The sequence below is a fragment of the Leopardus geoffroyi genome, chromosome D1 (assembly GCF_018350155.1).
Source record: "Leopardus geoffroyi isolate Oge1 chromosome D1, O.geoffroyi_Oge1_pat1.0, whole genome shotgun sequence".
Classification (NCBI taxonomy): domain Eukaryota; kingdom Metazoa; phylum Chordata; class Mammalia; order Carnivora; family Felidae; genus Leopardus; species Leopardus geoffroyi.
Window position 1 is genome coordinate 70530692 of NC_059329.1, and position 15743 is coordinate 70546434.

Sequence of the window (15743 nt, forward strand, 5' to 3'; positions counted from 1 at the left end):
CCTTCTTGAATTCCAGTACAGCAACAATACTAACATCAGTGGAAGTAAGATACAGTTCCTGCTCTCAAGAAGCTTATAAACTAGCACAGGAGATAGAAAAGTAAATAGGCAGTTACAGTATAAGTTAATAATAAGTGCTGTGGTAGGAGAAACTCAAGAGGCTATGGCTCTCATAGAAGAGCACCCAGCCAAGCAGCCAGTCAAGAAACCAATCTTAGTAGGGTATGAGTTCTGGGTAACTGAAGTGTGTGTGTGTGTGTGTGTGTGTTGTGCTCACATGTGTCTTGAGGAGTCCCATAGACAGAGGCCCAGGGGCATGAGATTTTGAAGACAAAGATGAGGCCAGATCAGAATAAGCCTTGTATCCCACATTTGATCTGCACAGAGTTTGAAATCCAAAGGGCATGATACAGAGGTTTGGTCATGTATAGGCATGGAAATGTATGCTCAGTCTTCATGGAGAACTTCAGCTGATCATGACCCAGGCCCTAGGGAGGCCATCAAAGTCTCAGTTCTTCATGGTATGTTCCATGAGATGCTAAAATGGATGAAACAGGCCTCATTTCATAATACATTTCAACTCACACGCCACGTGTACTTTTTATATGTAATTATCTTTAATCCCTTGAAACCATGCTGGGTATAGCACAGGCCATGAGCTTTGGAGGTAGACAGGGGAAACTTCAAGACTGTGGACATGTTACTTAACCCCCCCCTCAGTCAGCCATCCTCACCTGTGATGGAGAAAATGGCTACAAATTCTCAACTGAATTGTTCTACAAATAAGAGCATTTTGATACGTTTGCTAAACTTGACCAAAACTGACATGAAGCTATATGAAGTTTTTACTTTCTCTCTTACTATGAATTTTCTTACATTTTGTTTCAGAAAAATTGATGTGTTTGATTATGGGGATGTTAATGGTATATTATCATCTTAAGTTTCTAATAATACCTGAAAAACTCTGAATTCAGAAATGTATCCAACCCAGGGTTTTGGATAAGGAAGGAATTTGAAGAGCTGTAATATATGCAAAACATAAGATGTATAAGGTTATGTACATCAAAGGCCTCCCTAGCACAGTGACTGGCACATAGGAAGGACTCAGAAATTACAACTATTATCAAAAAGAGTGGGTAAGCTGTTGTAGACTTCATAAAACAAGGCATGAAGGAAATGAAAACATCTTGTAGGAAATACATATTTTCTCTTCCTGGCCCCCAACACTTTTACAATGATACTTTTGAAATTTTGGGGTGATTTAATTTTTCTAAGCATGATCTTAGGCTTTTGCCTATGAGAAGATTCCAAGGATTTGTTACAGATGCTAGCTAGCAAAGGCATGTTTGGGGAGATTCTGGGAAAGGAAACAGCATCAGCAAGGGCCCAGTAGAGTAGAAGAGGTATTCAGGCAAGGGGAATAGACTTCTCAAACTCTGAAACCCAGTGACCATGATACAAAATGGCAACAAACAAAGCCAGAGGGGTGTTTGGGGGAAATTTTGTGAAAAGCCTTGAATACAATGGTAATTTTGTATTTTATCCTATAGATCAAGGGTTTTCAAACCACTTTAGCAAGAGAATTTTATTGAAGTAAATTTTAATTTGCTTGGGAACTCTACACTGCAACCACATACCAACTCATTTTTACTCTATGGCCCAAGTGCTCTTTTTAAAAGAGCACATCTGATTATCTCATTCCTCTTATCAAAGACACTTATCAAAGACATCTCATCAAGCTTGGTGTAAAATGCCATCCCCCTGCAGACACGGGGTGATGTGGCCCTGTGCACCTCCCCGGCTCATCTCACACTACCTCCCTGACCTACCACTGGTCATGAGCCATGACCCTCCCACCTCAAGGATCTTTAAAGGATGTCCTCTCCTTTATTTCTTCCTCCCACTTGCCCTATTGACCTCCTACTCTTTCCAATCTAAGCCGCCTTTTCTGCAGAGAATCTTTCCTGGCTTGGTGGGGATCCCCTGTATTACACTCTCCCACACCCTGGAGACTTCTCCGTTCAGCACTCAATCGCGGTCATGTTAAATGCGTAGCTGCAGATTTAGCTGTCTCGTGCTTTCTCTCCACTCTGCTGTCAACTTTGAGAATGGGAAGCCGCCCCACCTGTCTTGTTCATGACCGTGTCCCTGGCCAGTGTCTGGCTACCATGCAGGCCTCCAACGACTATCTGTTGAAAATATACCAATAAATACAACAGGAAGACAAATGGGGGAGGAGGCTGCTTTGGTAGGAAAGAGGATGAAGCCTTTAGCTGAAGCAAGAATGCCAGGTCTGGGCTACTTCCCTTGCCCTTTACAGTGTTCTCTGAGGTACTTCCTGGTGGAAAGTACACTCTAAAGTGGTAGATAATGGGATGCTCTGACTAACAAAAGACTTTGTTATTTGGCTTTGGGATGAGTATTCTCAAGAGAGTTTTCTTGGTCTGAGAAAACTTGCTGCTTGATGGTCAACAGAATGGATAAATGATCAAAGTAGCTTTGTGGAGACAGGAAGCAGATTTCATTCATTTATTTCAACATCTCGTCTCTCTTGGGTAAGGAAAGGCTATAAAAGACATATGTAGGCTGCTCTGAATTTTATTCTTTTGTGCAAGACTGGGTGTAGAGTAGATGTTTCTTTGGAAAGTAATCTTGGCCTAGGCCCATGCCGTCGAGAAAACCGCCTCCCTACTCTGCAGAGCCGTGCATACAGGGGCCCATGCCTGGCTCTTCGATCACGTGACACAGGCAGATCATGTGACTGTATCACTCCCTCAGTGTGCCTTGCTGTAGTGGAGCTGATGATCCCTTTCTCTGTTAAGTAGGGCAAATCAAAGTAAAAAAATTATGTTTTGATTGAGTAGCATTTCTGAAGAAAATCAGTACAAAGGGCCAAGACCCACTGGCACTGTTTCATCGTTAAGTATTGTAGACTTCATGTTACAGGGACGCTGGGTTTCAGGATTCGACGTCTGCACAGCCAGCTGAAAATATACAGCAGAGTGGGTTAAAGGAGAAGTAGTATGTCTGTGCAGTCCTAGGTTAAGGAGAAAATACGTACTGGCCAAAAGTAATTTTTCAACCTCCAGATATTCTTTCCAAATTCTAAGATCCTGTGTTTGACATGTTTAAGAGAGAAATGTAACAGCTGAAATTGTCTTTGTTCAGAATGTAGGAGACAGTGTCGTCTAGACTTTCAGGAAAGATAGAGAATGACATTTTCGGAACACATCAAAATATATTTTTAAATTCTTTTTTTTCCCCTTCAGGAAAGGGATTTGACATGCTTTTCTGATTTGAATTTGGTTGATCTATAAATGGCTTCCATCATTTGATACAAAACTAGAATAAAATGAGCCATTGAGAAAAGTTACTGAAAATGCCATTAGTTCTTTTAATATTAGCACCACCACTGACAACACAATAACTAACATTTATGGAGTGGCTTCTAAGTATGTTCTGTGCTCCTGACATGCATTTTTTGGATTTCATTCTCAGAGCAACCCCACGAGGTATGCATTATTATTAATGACAATTTTTCAATGGAGACACTGAGGCACAGAGAGTTGGGGAGACTCACCCAAAGCCACACAGCCATAGGTGGCCGGGCAAGGATCTGACATGCCTCAAACCTGCTCTCCTCACCATCGTGCTTTTCTTCCAACAGGGCCAGCATTGTGCAGAAACGCATCATTTATTTTCAAGATGAGGGCTCTCTGACCAAGAAACTCTGTGAACAAGGTAAGAACTGCAAGTAGAGGAGGGCCAGGTAAATGGAAGGTGGCTCCTTCAGTGCAACCATCCAGTGGCAGGCATTAGCTGATTGTGCTGAGTTTCTCCAGGTTCAGCTTCCTCACGTAGCGCTAATTTTTAATCTGGCTGTGTTTTGTGGATAATTGGATCTGCCTTAAGTTCTAATTACTCAGCTTGATTCCCTGGGTAGGAGATAATGTACCTTATATTGGTGTCGTCTTCTTATTTTTGTGAAACAGTGATTATTCTAAAGAGGTTTCTTGGAATAATTCACAGGATTTAATTAAGAAATGCACAATTGTGTACCTTTAAGATGCCTGTAATGATTCTCTGGAATAATCTCTAGAAGAACTTGTGTGGCACCTGGGCAGTATGGGGGGGGGGTGGATTTTCTCCAAGAAAGACAAGCAGGAGATGGGGTTGCCAAGGGAGCATTGACCTTATGATTCTACCACAGTCAAGGATATGGTCCATTGATTTGCAAGCTTATTGATGCCCTCTCCTTGGGTTGAAGGCATTCTAACAAAGCTCATAGAGATCAAGTAGATGGGGAGGTCAGAGGAGAGGCCTGGATTCCTATCCAGCCTGGGTTTGAATCCTGCCTCTGCCCTTCCTAGTTATCTGACTTAATGTATGTATATAAGCACAGCATCTTTGGCACATAGTAAGTGCTATATATATATAAGTGTTAGCTATTGTTATCTGTATCCGATGCTTGTTTATTAATCTGTCATAAAAAATTAAGACCTTAAATATCTGAATGTGTTTTGAAGTCATTAGAGAACTAAATAAAAATAGAAAATGTTCTACGATTATACAGCTTGACTGTCTCATTTCTATTCATTTTTGCAGAATTTTTATTTGCATCTAGAGCAATGGGCATTTTGCGAAGAAATAATTTTCTCAAATTCTGGCAAATCATAAGCTACTAAGAAAAAGAAAGGTTGATAAAGGTATTCTGGGAAAATAATAATAATAATAATAATAATAATAATAATAATAATAATAGCTAATATATTTCAAGTGCTTGCTATATGCCGGGCACTATTCTCAGCACTTCACATGCCTTGCTCATGTGATCTGCACAAATATCTCATCCCCATTTTATAGATGAGAAGCCTGAGACACAAAAAGTTTTAAAAGCTCACTTAGAATCATACAGCTAGTGGTCAAGGGCAGAGTTTGGACCTTAGAGCCAGTGCTCTTAACCACTGCCTTTCCATTGAAGGGACCGTGTCTCAATTCATTATTGCCTTTGGTAGATCAAAGTGTACCAAAGCATAGCTCCCTATGCATGAGCTAGAGCAGAAACTAGGTCCTATGTGGAAGATGGTTCAGAAAGCATGAAAAAAGCAAAGGGAGAGAACTGGATGCTTTGCAGTGGAGACATACCTGTCATAGGGGCCAGAGAACTGGAACCCGAGGTCCCTGGTCAGCTTCCAGGTGGACATTTCCACACACGGCTTCGGGGACTTTCCTTTTCATATTTAATTGTCCATAGGGTCACTCAGCCTTTTTCCGAACAGAGGACACCTTGACTGTCAAGTCCCTTGGTTCTTAAAGGACCAATCCCATTCCTGCCCCGTCTCTATGAGATGACACCAAGGTCCTGTGGGTTAGAGTTAGGGTGTTCTGGATCACACATTTACAAGCCACCTCTTGGTCTACACCCACAGATGGCTAATCACAGCCACTGTGGTATGATTTTGTTAGTTTGACATTCAGAGGACAGACTTATTTCTCAGAATTGAGGGTTCTTAGGAAACACTTCTCTGTCACCCTCGCATACTGACAGCAATCATTAACTACCGTGCACTTGCCAAAGCCTCAGCTCTGATGTTGTGTGAAGCCATACAAATATGCTAAGTTCTGCAGTTACAGTGTCAATCCAATGGTGTGCAAGTCTCTATTGGTTATCACTTCTGAAGCAGAGATCCTATCGAAATGACGAAACATGCATATGTAAAAAGAAACCGTTTTCCATCAGCAACTTGGTGGACAAAAAATAAAGGTCCTGCAGGCCCTGGGCTGAAGGATCATTACATGCAGTTGTGGACAATCCCCCCGCCGACCGACCCCACCTGAGGCAGCAGACCTATGAGGAAATCCAACAATTAGCAAAGCAGATCACATTAAGAAAGTCTTTAATTTATAAGCAGAGAGCAAAGGGATTTCTCTTAACTGTGTATGCCTACTTAATTATCTCCAGCTCTTTCATTAAGGTCTTTACATTCTTTCTTGCTTGGTAAGTCAAATCAAATCCATCAAGGAAGGGGGGGAAAGAAACTAGTGTCTGTTATTTTTTCTCAGTTGAAGCTGTTCATCCATGGGGGAAAAATTAACAACAGCGAAGATAAAAGGCACTGGCAATCATTATTTTTTAAAAGAAACATAAAACATTAAGTTACTTACAATTAGGAACAGAGAAACATAAAATATTCAAAAAGGTGACCTATAATAACCACATGCGTGCACATGCTCACTTTAATACCATGTCACAAACGATGGAGAGAGACAGGGAGGGAACTCACAGAAGGGAGGAAACTGTGGGAGAAAAGGGATAAGGAGAAAAGACAGACTTAGGGGAGAGCTAAAAAGGAGGCTGATGGATGGAGGGTAGAAATGGGAGAGGGGGCAGCTCAGGAGATCAACATGGCAGGAAGTCATCGATATTGGGTGAGGCTGGCTGTGGTTAGCAGAAGAGGGGTGAGTTGACGCTGGTTCTCACTGCCCTTTGAAAACCCGGTTCATTTTCAGTTGGCTTTTCCTCATAGGAAACAGTATGTCTTTTTTAGTTTCAAACTTAGAAATTTATTTTTTTAATTGTTTAATGTTTATTTTTGAGAGGCAGAGAGAGAGAAAGACAGAGACAGAGACAGAGCGTGAGCAGGGGAGAGGCAGAGAGAGAGGAGACACAGAATCCAAAGCAGGCTCCAGGCTTCAAGCTGTCAGCACAGAGCCCAACAGGGGCTCAAACCCATGAGCTGCGAGATCACAACCTGAACCAAAGTCAGAACCCAACCAACTGAGCCACCCAGGCACCCCAAACTTTATTTTTTTAAATAGAAGCTAATTTTCCTTTGGAACTCCAAGAGGTTTATTATGAGTGTATTCCCCTGAACTCTTGGATATATCTTTAAGTTTACTCTACCGTCTATATCTGAAAGCCCTTTTGATCAGGTAAAGCTACCCATTGGCCTTATTTTGGTCTTTTGAGAGATTGCTCCCTCATTTAATAGTGCCTGGTAGCTACAATTATAACCCCAGCATCTATCTCTTAGCTTGGAATCCCTTTTTCAAAACTAAATTTAGTTTTTTTACAACATAGTTGGTCATAATAATGGAAATGTAAAAAGAAAAAGTCTTTAGGAGTTACTAATTTATGCTACCTTTCTGGAAATGTATGCAATAAAAATTGTCCCTTAACTATCAAACTGGCTCACCTAGGAATCGTACCTAGGTTTCATGTGCATTAAGCAATGGAGAGTCTGCTCCTAAGCACAGACAATGCACTGCCCTCTTCCAAACAAAAATAGCCAAACAGTGATTTCTATTTTGGGTGGTTTCAGACCTCTTCTTTGGTGCTGTTTAGAAATCCTGAAGCTATAAAGGCAGGTCATTTTTTAAATGCACCCTTCTTTACTTGAAAAAGCATAAAGAGAAACACACACACACACACACACACACACACACACACACAAATTACTCTCATTGATAACTTAACGCAGACATGTCCAGCAGAAGGTCCTTCCGGGAGTGATACAGTACAAAGATTAAGAGCATGGGCTCTGGACTCCAAAAGACCTGAGCTCCGCTTCTGCCTGAAACACCTTCTATCCCTGTGACCTTGGGCTGATTACCTAACAGTTTACTGATCTGCAAAAGGGTGTTAACTAGAGTACTTACCTCCTAGGGTTGCTAGGATGAAATAAGACAATGTACGGACATACAAGGACTCTCTACAACGTAGTGATTATTATAATATTTCATGCTTTCATCTCCATCCTAGAACCCAGAGTTCACTTCTTCTACCCATCACTGATTTTCTGTGTTCGAACCAAATGAACCCAGTGAATTCCACAAGGAAGACTTGTACAATGCTCTTCCTGGCGCTCAAAAAGATTTTTATACTGTCATTGCTCTTTATATAATATTGACGAAAAAATGTCCAACTTGCCAAAGGAAACTTTATGTTAATACCACTAGAGAAACTGAAGAAAAAGCAGTTGAAGCAAGTTGCATCTGCAGTCATTGTTTTCGTCTTGCAAGAAGCAGAACAGACTAAAAGCAACAATGCACGGTTAGGGATGTGGGCTTGACTATCAGAAACACTGAATTTATTCACGTAATCTCTCTTTCCCCACTTATCAGCTATTCACAGATAAAAATGGAGGCAGAGAGGGAATCTTGTTAAGTTTTTCCTGGCTGCTTCTATGCTCAGAAGTAAACCTGAACTTACGAACATTTTCCTAAACCCCACCCTTCCTAAGTCTCTGAAAGCTTGGTAAGAAGGGATGTGACTATATATGCATTTAAAAAAATAATTTCCAGCAATCTTTTATGTCTCTCTACTTGTTCTCACTGCTCTTCTGCAAAGCTGCTCCTTCTGGTCCTGGCAATTTGACCCCAGCAAACATTTCTTAGAGAAAACACACACGTGCATATTCCTCTTAAAATTTAGTGGAAAAATTGCATTGTGGGAAGAAAGGATAACTGAGAAAGTTTCATCCCTGGTTTCCCAAATATTCTGCCTTATTGGCCCCACAGGTCTCCTCACATTGTTAGAGCAAAAGTTCTGAGTCTTTTTTATTTGTAAAATATAATTACTATCCTTAGAGGTATATAAAAATCCTTTATAAACCCAAGTACTGGCCTGGTTCAGAGTGTTATTAATCAGTGAAAACTGCACCTTATCTTCTTTTCCCAAGTATGAAGGACAGGACAAGACAAGATGGCGCTGCCTTATAAGTGACCCGTATTTGCTTCCTAACTTAGTGACTCTCCTAACTGTTTCAGATTCCATGTTTGATGGGGTGACGGACAAACCAATTCTAGACTGCTGCGCCTGTGGAACCGCCAAGTACAGACTCACATTTTATGGGAACTGGTCCGAGAAGACGCACCCAAAGGATTACCCTCGTGAGTAGAGTAGCTACTTTATGGATTGGGGGAAGGTGTGTGGTGAAGTTCTGTCTGGCTGTGGGATACACCAGCCAAAGTGTGTCAGGTCTGCTCACTTTTACCAACTGACTCATGAAATGCACATTCCCACAAAGTGAATTCATTGAGGCTGGCCGATAATACCGTTATGCTTTTTGCTTCTTTGCATAGTGTTGTTCTGATCTGTGATTTAAAAAATATTCCTAAGGTCATGCTGCTTATCTTCAGGTCAAGCATTTGGTAACATCAGTCCCCGCAAAGTGGCTTTCTCCACGAATTATACAATAGATCTATATGTGCTGGGAATAGCTGGCAAAAGGGGCCTGCTCTTGACTCCACAGATCAAGGTCAACAAACGTTCGGCATCCTCAAACATAATGGTGGTCTATCTGCACACCCTTTCTCTACTGATTCCAGATACCACCCTAGAATCCCTCATGACACCATGCTCCAGAGAGCCAAAAGCAATCCATGAGAGTTGTCAGGAGGCCCCAAACTTGCCATTTTGGAGTAGATCCTTAAGCAGGACCCTACCAACTCCCTTTTCTCTTGTCATTGTCTCAACAAATGCCTAGCATGTGCCGGGCACTGTGCTAAGCTCTAGCGATATTCTGGTGAACTAAAAGAGACATGACCCACATTCTCGTGCAACTCAGAGATTAGTGGGGAGACAGACACTAATCGAATAATCACACACAAAACTGTGAAAATTCTAACAACGAATAGTGGACCTACTGTGTGCCGAGCATTGTTACATATGTCACGTCATTTAACCCTCAGAATAACCTGTTTTTGTGGATGAGCTCACTGGATATCAGAGAGATGTCATGACTTGCCCACAATCAGATGTAAGTTAGTAGCGGACCCAAAATTCGAAAAGGGGTTGCTGGCCTCCTTGTCCTGCCTCTCAATTGGACTCTGCCTTTAAGACCCAGTGACGCTCATTCTCGCCAACTGTGGGTGGCAGGATGTTGGTGTGGCTCAGTGGGTGGCACTGAGCATGATTTTTCTGTTCATTGTCTGTTTTATTGTTCATTTTGCTCTGGAGTTGCCACAGCTGGGCAAAATGAGTGAGACTGGAAGAAAGAGATTCAAAGGAGGGACTGAAGTCAGCCCCTAAAGACGGGGAGCAAAGGGTCTGCGGTTGGGACTTAAGCAGACCTGCTCCAGACCAGAGCCTCCGTGCTCCCCAAGCAGCCCACCCAGCGGGTACTTGGCAGATCAAAAGACCTATTGTTTAACTTTACCCGCATGTAATCAGGACTTGGGATCTTAGAAGCTCCTCACTAGTTTCTTCTTCTCACTCTGGGATGCAGCTTGATCTGCTTCAGCTGGTGTGGGAGACCTGCGTGAACAAAGTTGGAATCTGCCTGGCGGGGAAGAAACCACTTGGAACAAATATGAAGGATAAAAATGTCCTCCAGTGCCAGCCCGGAGGAAATAAAATGTTAAGGGCCCATCACTTTTCTTTCGTAATCCTGAGGAGCTTCTTGCTCTTTTCTAGTCTGACGCTGTTATTTCCCAGAATTCAAACAAACAAAAACAAATACAAAAAGAAAAAAAAGGCACAGACCATTGTTTGTGGGTCTTCGGGCCAAATCAAGTACAGATCTCTATCAGGTTTCAGTGAAGTTGTTGGGAGTTTCTTAATAAATAAAGCAGACATGTGTTCTAGATCCCTCAGGATTGTTCCCGTGTCACATGTCAGCGTGTCTTAATTTTTGGTTGGAAAAATTTCGTCACTATGTACAGAGGAGTGTGATCACATCAGACTGTGATTATTTCTTCAGGAGTCTTCTCCATCACAGAGAGAAGTCCTTCAGGAATAAAACCATGACATTCTCGTCTTCCATTTAGTGCCTTGGGAGTGGCTTCCCAAGTACTGTGTGCTGATTGCTGAACTCAGGAGCATCCACTATGACCTGGGAGGCAGGTTTCTAGCCCACATCCAGTCACTATGGCCAACACTGATGAGGAATTGTAGGCCAGACCTTCCTTGGAGGGACAGGATGGACTTGTATACTCAGAGGGTTGGAGCCAGTCGAAAGGGCACAGAGAGGGTCTAATAAGGACTTTGAAAATTCACTGCTGGCAAAAGTGATTTCTACTAATCTTAGGTAACAGATGATTTCCCTTTGGCTGCTCCAGGATGATTTTGTCTTGATTAATCCACCCTTGCCATTAAGCCCAATTAAGCCATGGTGCTTCCCAACAATAGTAGAAACTGATAGTTATCAAGTCTCCCTTCTCTTTATTAATTACTCATCCAAAATACCCCTTTCTCCACAATGATCTCGGAGCAGCAATTCCCAAGCTTTTTCATTTCAAGATGCTTTTTACATGCTTAAAAATTATTGAGAACTTCAATATCCTTTTGCTTATATGGGTATTTTGCAATATTCACCAAATCAAAAATTAAAACAAGTTTAAAAATATTACTTATTAATGAATTTAAAACATAACATATAATGAATTACCAATAATAAACCCATTACATGTTAACATATTTCATGAAAATAGCTATATTATCTAAAACAAAAGAAATTTAGCGAAAGAGCGTCATTGTTTCACATTTTTGCAAATCTCTTTAATATCTTGCTTAATTCGAAGACACCTAGAGTGTCATATCTGCCTCTGCATTCTCCCTGTTGTGGTATGTTTCTTGGTTGAAGTATATGAGGAAAATTCTATCTCACCCAAATATGTAATTGGAAAAGGGAAGAATATTTTAATAACTTTTTCATTAATTACAGATAATCTTCTTTGATACTACACCAAAACTCTAGAAATGGTAGTTTCTTTTTTTTTAATATTTATTTATTTTTGAAAGAGAGAGAACACAAGCAGGGAGGGGCAGAGAGAGAGAGGGGGACAGAAGATCCGGAAGCGGGTTCCATGTTGACAGCATAGAGTCCAACGCGGGGCTCAAACTCATGAACCACAAGATCATGTCCTGAGCTGAAGTCTGACACTTAACTGACTGAGCCCCACAGGCCTCCAACACTCCTCCTTTCTTAAAGGATAATTACAGTGTAGAATATGAAAAACTATCAGTGAACTTGTACTCTGTTATATTAAAATACATTGGTTTGCGCTTTGGAAGGATCTTTTACAAGCGAATGATTTTGTAACATCATACGTTGGTCATTTAAAAAACCTTGGCTTACTGAGTTATGCCGATGGTCCAGATGTTGAGACATTGCATTGTACAATCTCAGAAATCGCATTCATTAATATCACTTTCAGAAAAGTGCTGAAGTATTGGAAAGCTATCAAATTCATAGTAACAGACACAAGTTTTCCAAAATTCTAAGGTTTGCTTGAAAGTTCAAATTTTATCGTTGGCAACAGATACTGTCAGTTGTTTTCCTTGAAATGACAGGCTCTCTTCATTTTTGAGAACACGTCTGCCACATTCTCCAGTCTGAATAACCATAATTTGTCTGTCACTTGTTCTTTCTTTTTTTTTATTAAAATTTTTTTAATGTTTATTCTTGAGAGAGAGAGAGAGAGAGACAGAGTGTGAGCAAAGGAAGGGCAGAGAGAGAGGGAGACACACAATCTGAAGCAGGCTTCAGGCTCTGAGCTGTCAGCACAGAGCCCGATGCGGGGCTCGAACTCACGGACCGCGAGATCATGACCTGGGATGAAGTCGGACGCCTAACTGACTGAGCCACCCAGGCACCCCTGTCATTTGTTCTTTCAAGTAAAAGTGATGTTTAGGAAAATAAACGTGTCCAGTGACCTCCAGAAATGCAGAAGAGCATTTATTTACACAAGACAATCACAGCACCTGGGTATCTATGCAAGTGCTTTATGCACTGTTTCTCTTTTAGTCACATGGAATAGGAAAACAGTGTGTACTCAGAAGGTACAGAGGTTTCATAAAATTAATAATTTGTAGTGTTTCATCTAAAACATTCTTCAGTGAAGCTGTCTCTTTAAACGGTTTGCTGCGGGTCCTTGCATTGAGGAGCACACTGCTGACAGGTCGAGGCCACTGCTTTGATTGGCACTAAGTGACAGCAGTTTCGTTCAGCACCACTTTTGCACCATCAGGGTGAATGTCAACATGTTGCAAGAGGCAAATGTCTTCGTATTCCTATGAAAAGAGTTTGCACCTCACAGATCCCCTGCAAGGGCCTCAGGGTGCCCAGAGGCCTGGAGGCCACACTTTGAGAGCCTCCGCAATAGGGTAACAGAGCAACCTAGGGTGTCTGACCTTCAGTTTGGGGTAACTTGCCCTTAAGAATTCGCATCAGGCTCTACAAGAGGATTGGGCAATGCCCTTGTGTTTTGTACCATCTTCTCAACCACTATACAAGATGGTTTGTTCCAAATGCTGTTTCTGGGGTTCCACTTCTTAGAGAACCAAGTACTCTGCATTCATGACACCCCACCCCACCCCGGGAGAGGCTAGGTGAGGTGAAATAAGGAGGGGAAAGGGGATGGACGGCCCCAGTGACTTCTGACATTCCCTCTCTATTGTGATGCCATAAATCTCTGCTGACCATCTGGAAATGGCAAAATCCTTTTAAAATACCCCCAACTGGGTAGTACCTAGAAATCCATTTTAAGGCTGAATCATGCAAGTTTTAGCTCCTAATTTTATAAGTGGAAGGAAAAAAAAAACACCTGAAGCACAAAGTTAAGGGCTCAGATCACATAGCCAGAGAGTTTCAGAAACAAAATCAAAGCTCAGATCTCCTGATTCCCTTTTGCCTCTTCTGGGGGCTGTTGCAAGGCTGTCTTCTCTCTTCTGCAGTGAAATTAAATGCCTTATACACAAAGCATCTTTTAAGCATCTGCTGTACCAACGTGGACTCAACGGATACCAAATTCCAAACAGCTTTGCCCTACTGTACAAAGACCTACTCTGTAGAGATCCTAACTGAGAAGTCAGAAAGAGAAGGTCTGGATTCACTGACCCTGGACAGAGTTCCAGAACCCTGGAGTGTTGGGAGAAGTGCAAGCCCCACCCACCCCCCAGCCTACCAATGTCTGTCGTCAGCAGTGCCCAGAAGCTTTCCAGGAGGTTGTGTCTTTTATAGGAACATGGTGACCGGACAGGGTAACCTCAGGGATGTCAAAGGGGTTGCAGCCATGTTCATTCTTGGTCGGGGGATCGAGAGGCGCCTAACAGATGCTGATTCTCTTTGCTCCCTTGCTCTAAACACAGCTCCTAGGTTCTTTGACAAATGCCTCCACCCTGTAGAGACTCTGTAATGTCCCTTGACAATGTAAACAGCATAACTTCCCCCATTTTTGATATGGTATCGGTTTTAACACTGCTTAACAAACATGTATTGATGAAAAGAACATTTTTTCCAGGAGCCAATTAATTTTTTTTTCATTTAACGACCCATTGCCTAAAACATGAACTTGGCCACTGGGAAATATACTCTACAGAATCAAAGTTAATTTCACAATGAAACTCAGCCATATTTTCCATTGGGTCATGTTACTTAAAAATTCTTAGTTATTAAATCTAATCACATCAAAGAACACCACTCCAACCCTTGGCAACTACTCTCATTTCTTCCTATGTTCATCCACATACAGGGTTTCACATTTGGAAACATTGCATCATACTTTGTGCATTTGGTTTGGTTTCCATAGTTCTAATTCATTACATCAGCTTGCTCTAAACCACTTATCTAACTGTCATTTTACTGAACATCTAGGTGATGTCAGGATTTTTTGCTAACATAGAAAGCACTACAATAAAAAAGAAAGAAAGAAAAAAAGAAAAAATATAGTAAAGTCTTCTTCCACCCTTTCTCCTTTCTTTGAATCATTTCCTTGAAATAATTTCCCAAGAGTAAGACTACTAGATCAAAGGATATGGACTTTTTTTGACTCTTGAGACATTTTGCTGGATTCTTCTCCAAAACATTTGTATCAGTTCACCATGTAACCAATAGTGAGTAAATATATCTCTTTCTCCCCGGCCTCCTCGGCATTTAACTAAACATTTTCCGTTTGGGTTTTGCCAATTAATGGTTATAACAAATTAATCTTATTATCTTAAGTTGGCATTGGTTTAATTAATAACATACTGGAATCTTTCTTCATGCCTATTGTATTTGCCTTTAAAACCACTAGGGCATTGACAGGAATCAAGTCTGATTTTGCTCATTATCTCTCCAGGACCTAGCTCATTGTCTGGCACACTGAAAGCCTCTAAAGAAGAAGGAAGGAAGGAAGGAAGGAAGGAAGGAAGGAAGGAAGGAAGGAAGGAAGGAAGGAAGGAAGGAAGGAAGGAAGGAAGGAAGGAAGGAGAAAAGGAAGGGGAAGCAGTTATGAGCAAGGAAGAGAGTGGAGGGAGATGAACAATGAGAAGGCACTGAAGAGGCTGGGGCAGGAGAGAGAGGACCCTATGTGGCTGCTAAGTGGGGAGCAGATTAAATGGTGCTGGTGGCTATTGGGAAGGTGGATTAGGAGGATATTACAGTGATGGTGCTAGCTCAGACTAAGGCAGCAGACGTGATAGAATGAATGAATGGACTTGAGATATCTTTTAGAGGTAGATTCTGTCATGGATTCAATGTGGAGGAGTGACAGAGGAAAACATCAAAACTGATGAGCCAGGTTTCTGGCTTGGAAGTAGAAGGACTCTTTCTTCTTAAAATATTCTTCAATGTTATTGTCTATTTTTATAAGTGATTGTGAAATCATTTTATCAAATTCTGTAAAGGATTCTGTCAGAATTTTAAATGGGATTGCATTGAATCCCTAAATTACTTTTGGAAGAATTGTTAGCTTTATAATATTTAGCTTGCTCAGTTTCTTCCCATTTATGAATAAGACGATCTGTGGGTTTCCGCGGC

At 41.4% G+C, this 15743-nt stretch overlaps 1 protein-coding gene across 2 annotated transcripts in view; it reads left to right on the forward strand.

The window, feature by feature from the left end:
* Nucleotides 1-15743, forward strand: part of SPON1 (spondin 1) — a 263015-nt gene that overhangs the window by 105725 nt on the left and 141547 nt on the right. For both annotated transcript variants that reach the window (XR_006714095.1, XM_045484602.1), the window contains exons 4-5: nucleotides 3668-3741; nucleotides 8770-8892. Coding sequence is in view for 1 of the 2 variants with exons in the window: in XM_045484602.1 (XP_045340558.1) it covers nucleotides 3668-3741; nucleotides 8770-8892 (197 nt within the window). In the remaining variant the exon portion in view is untranslated. The remainder of the gene's footprint in view (nucleotides 1-3667; nucleotides 3742-8769; nucleotides 8893-15743) is intronic.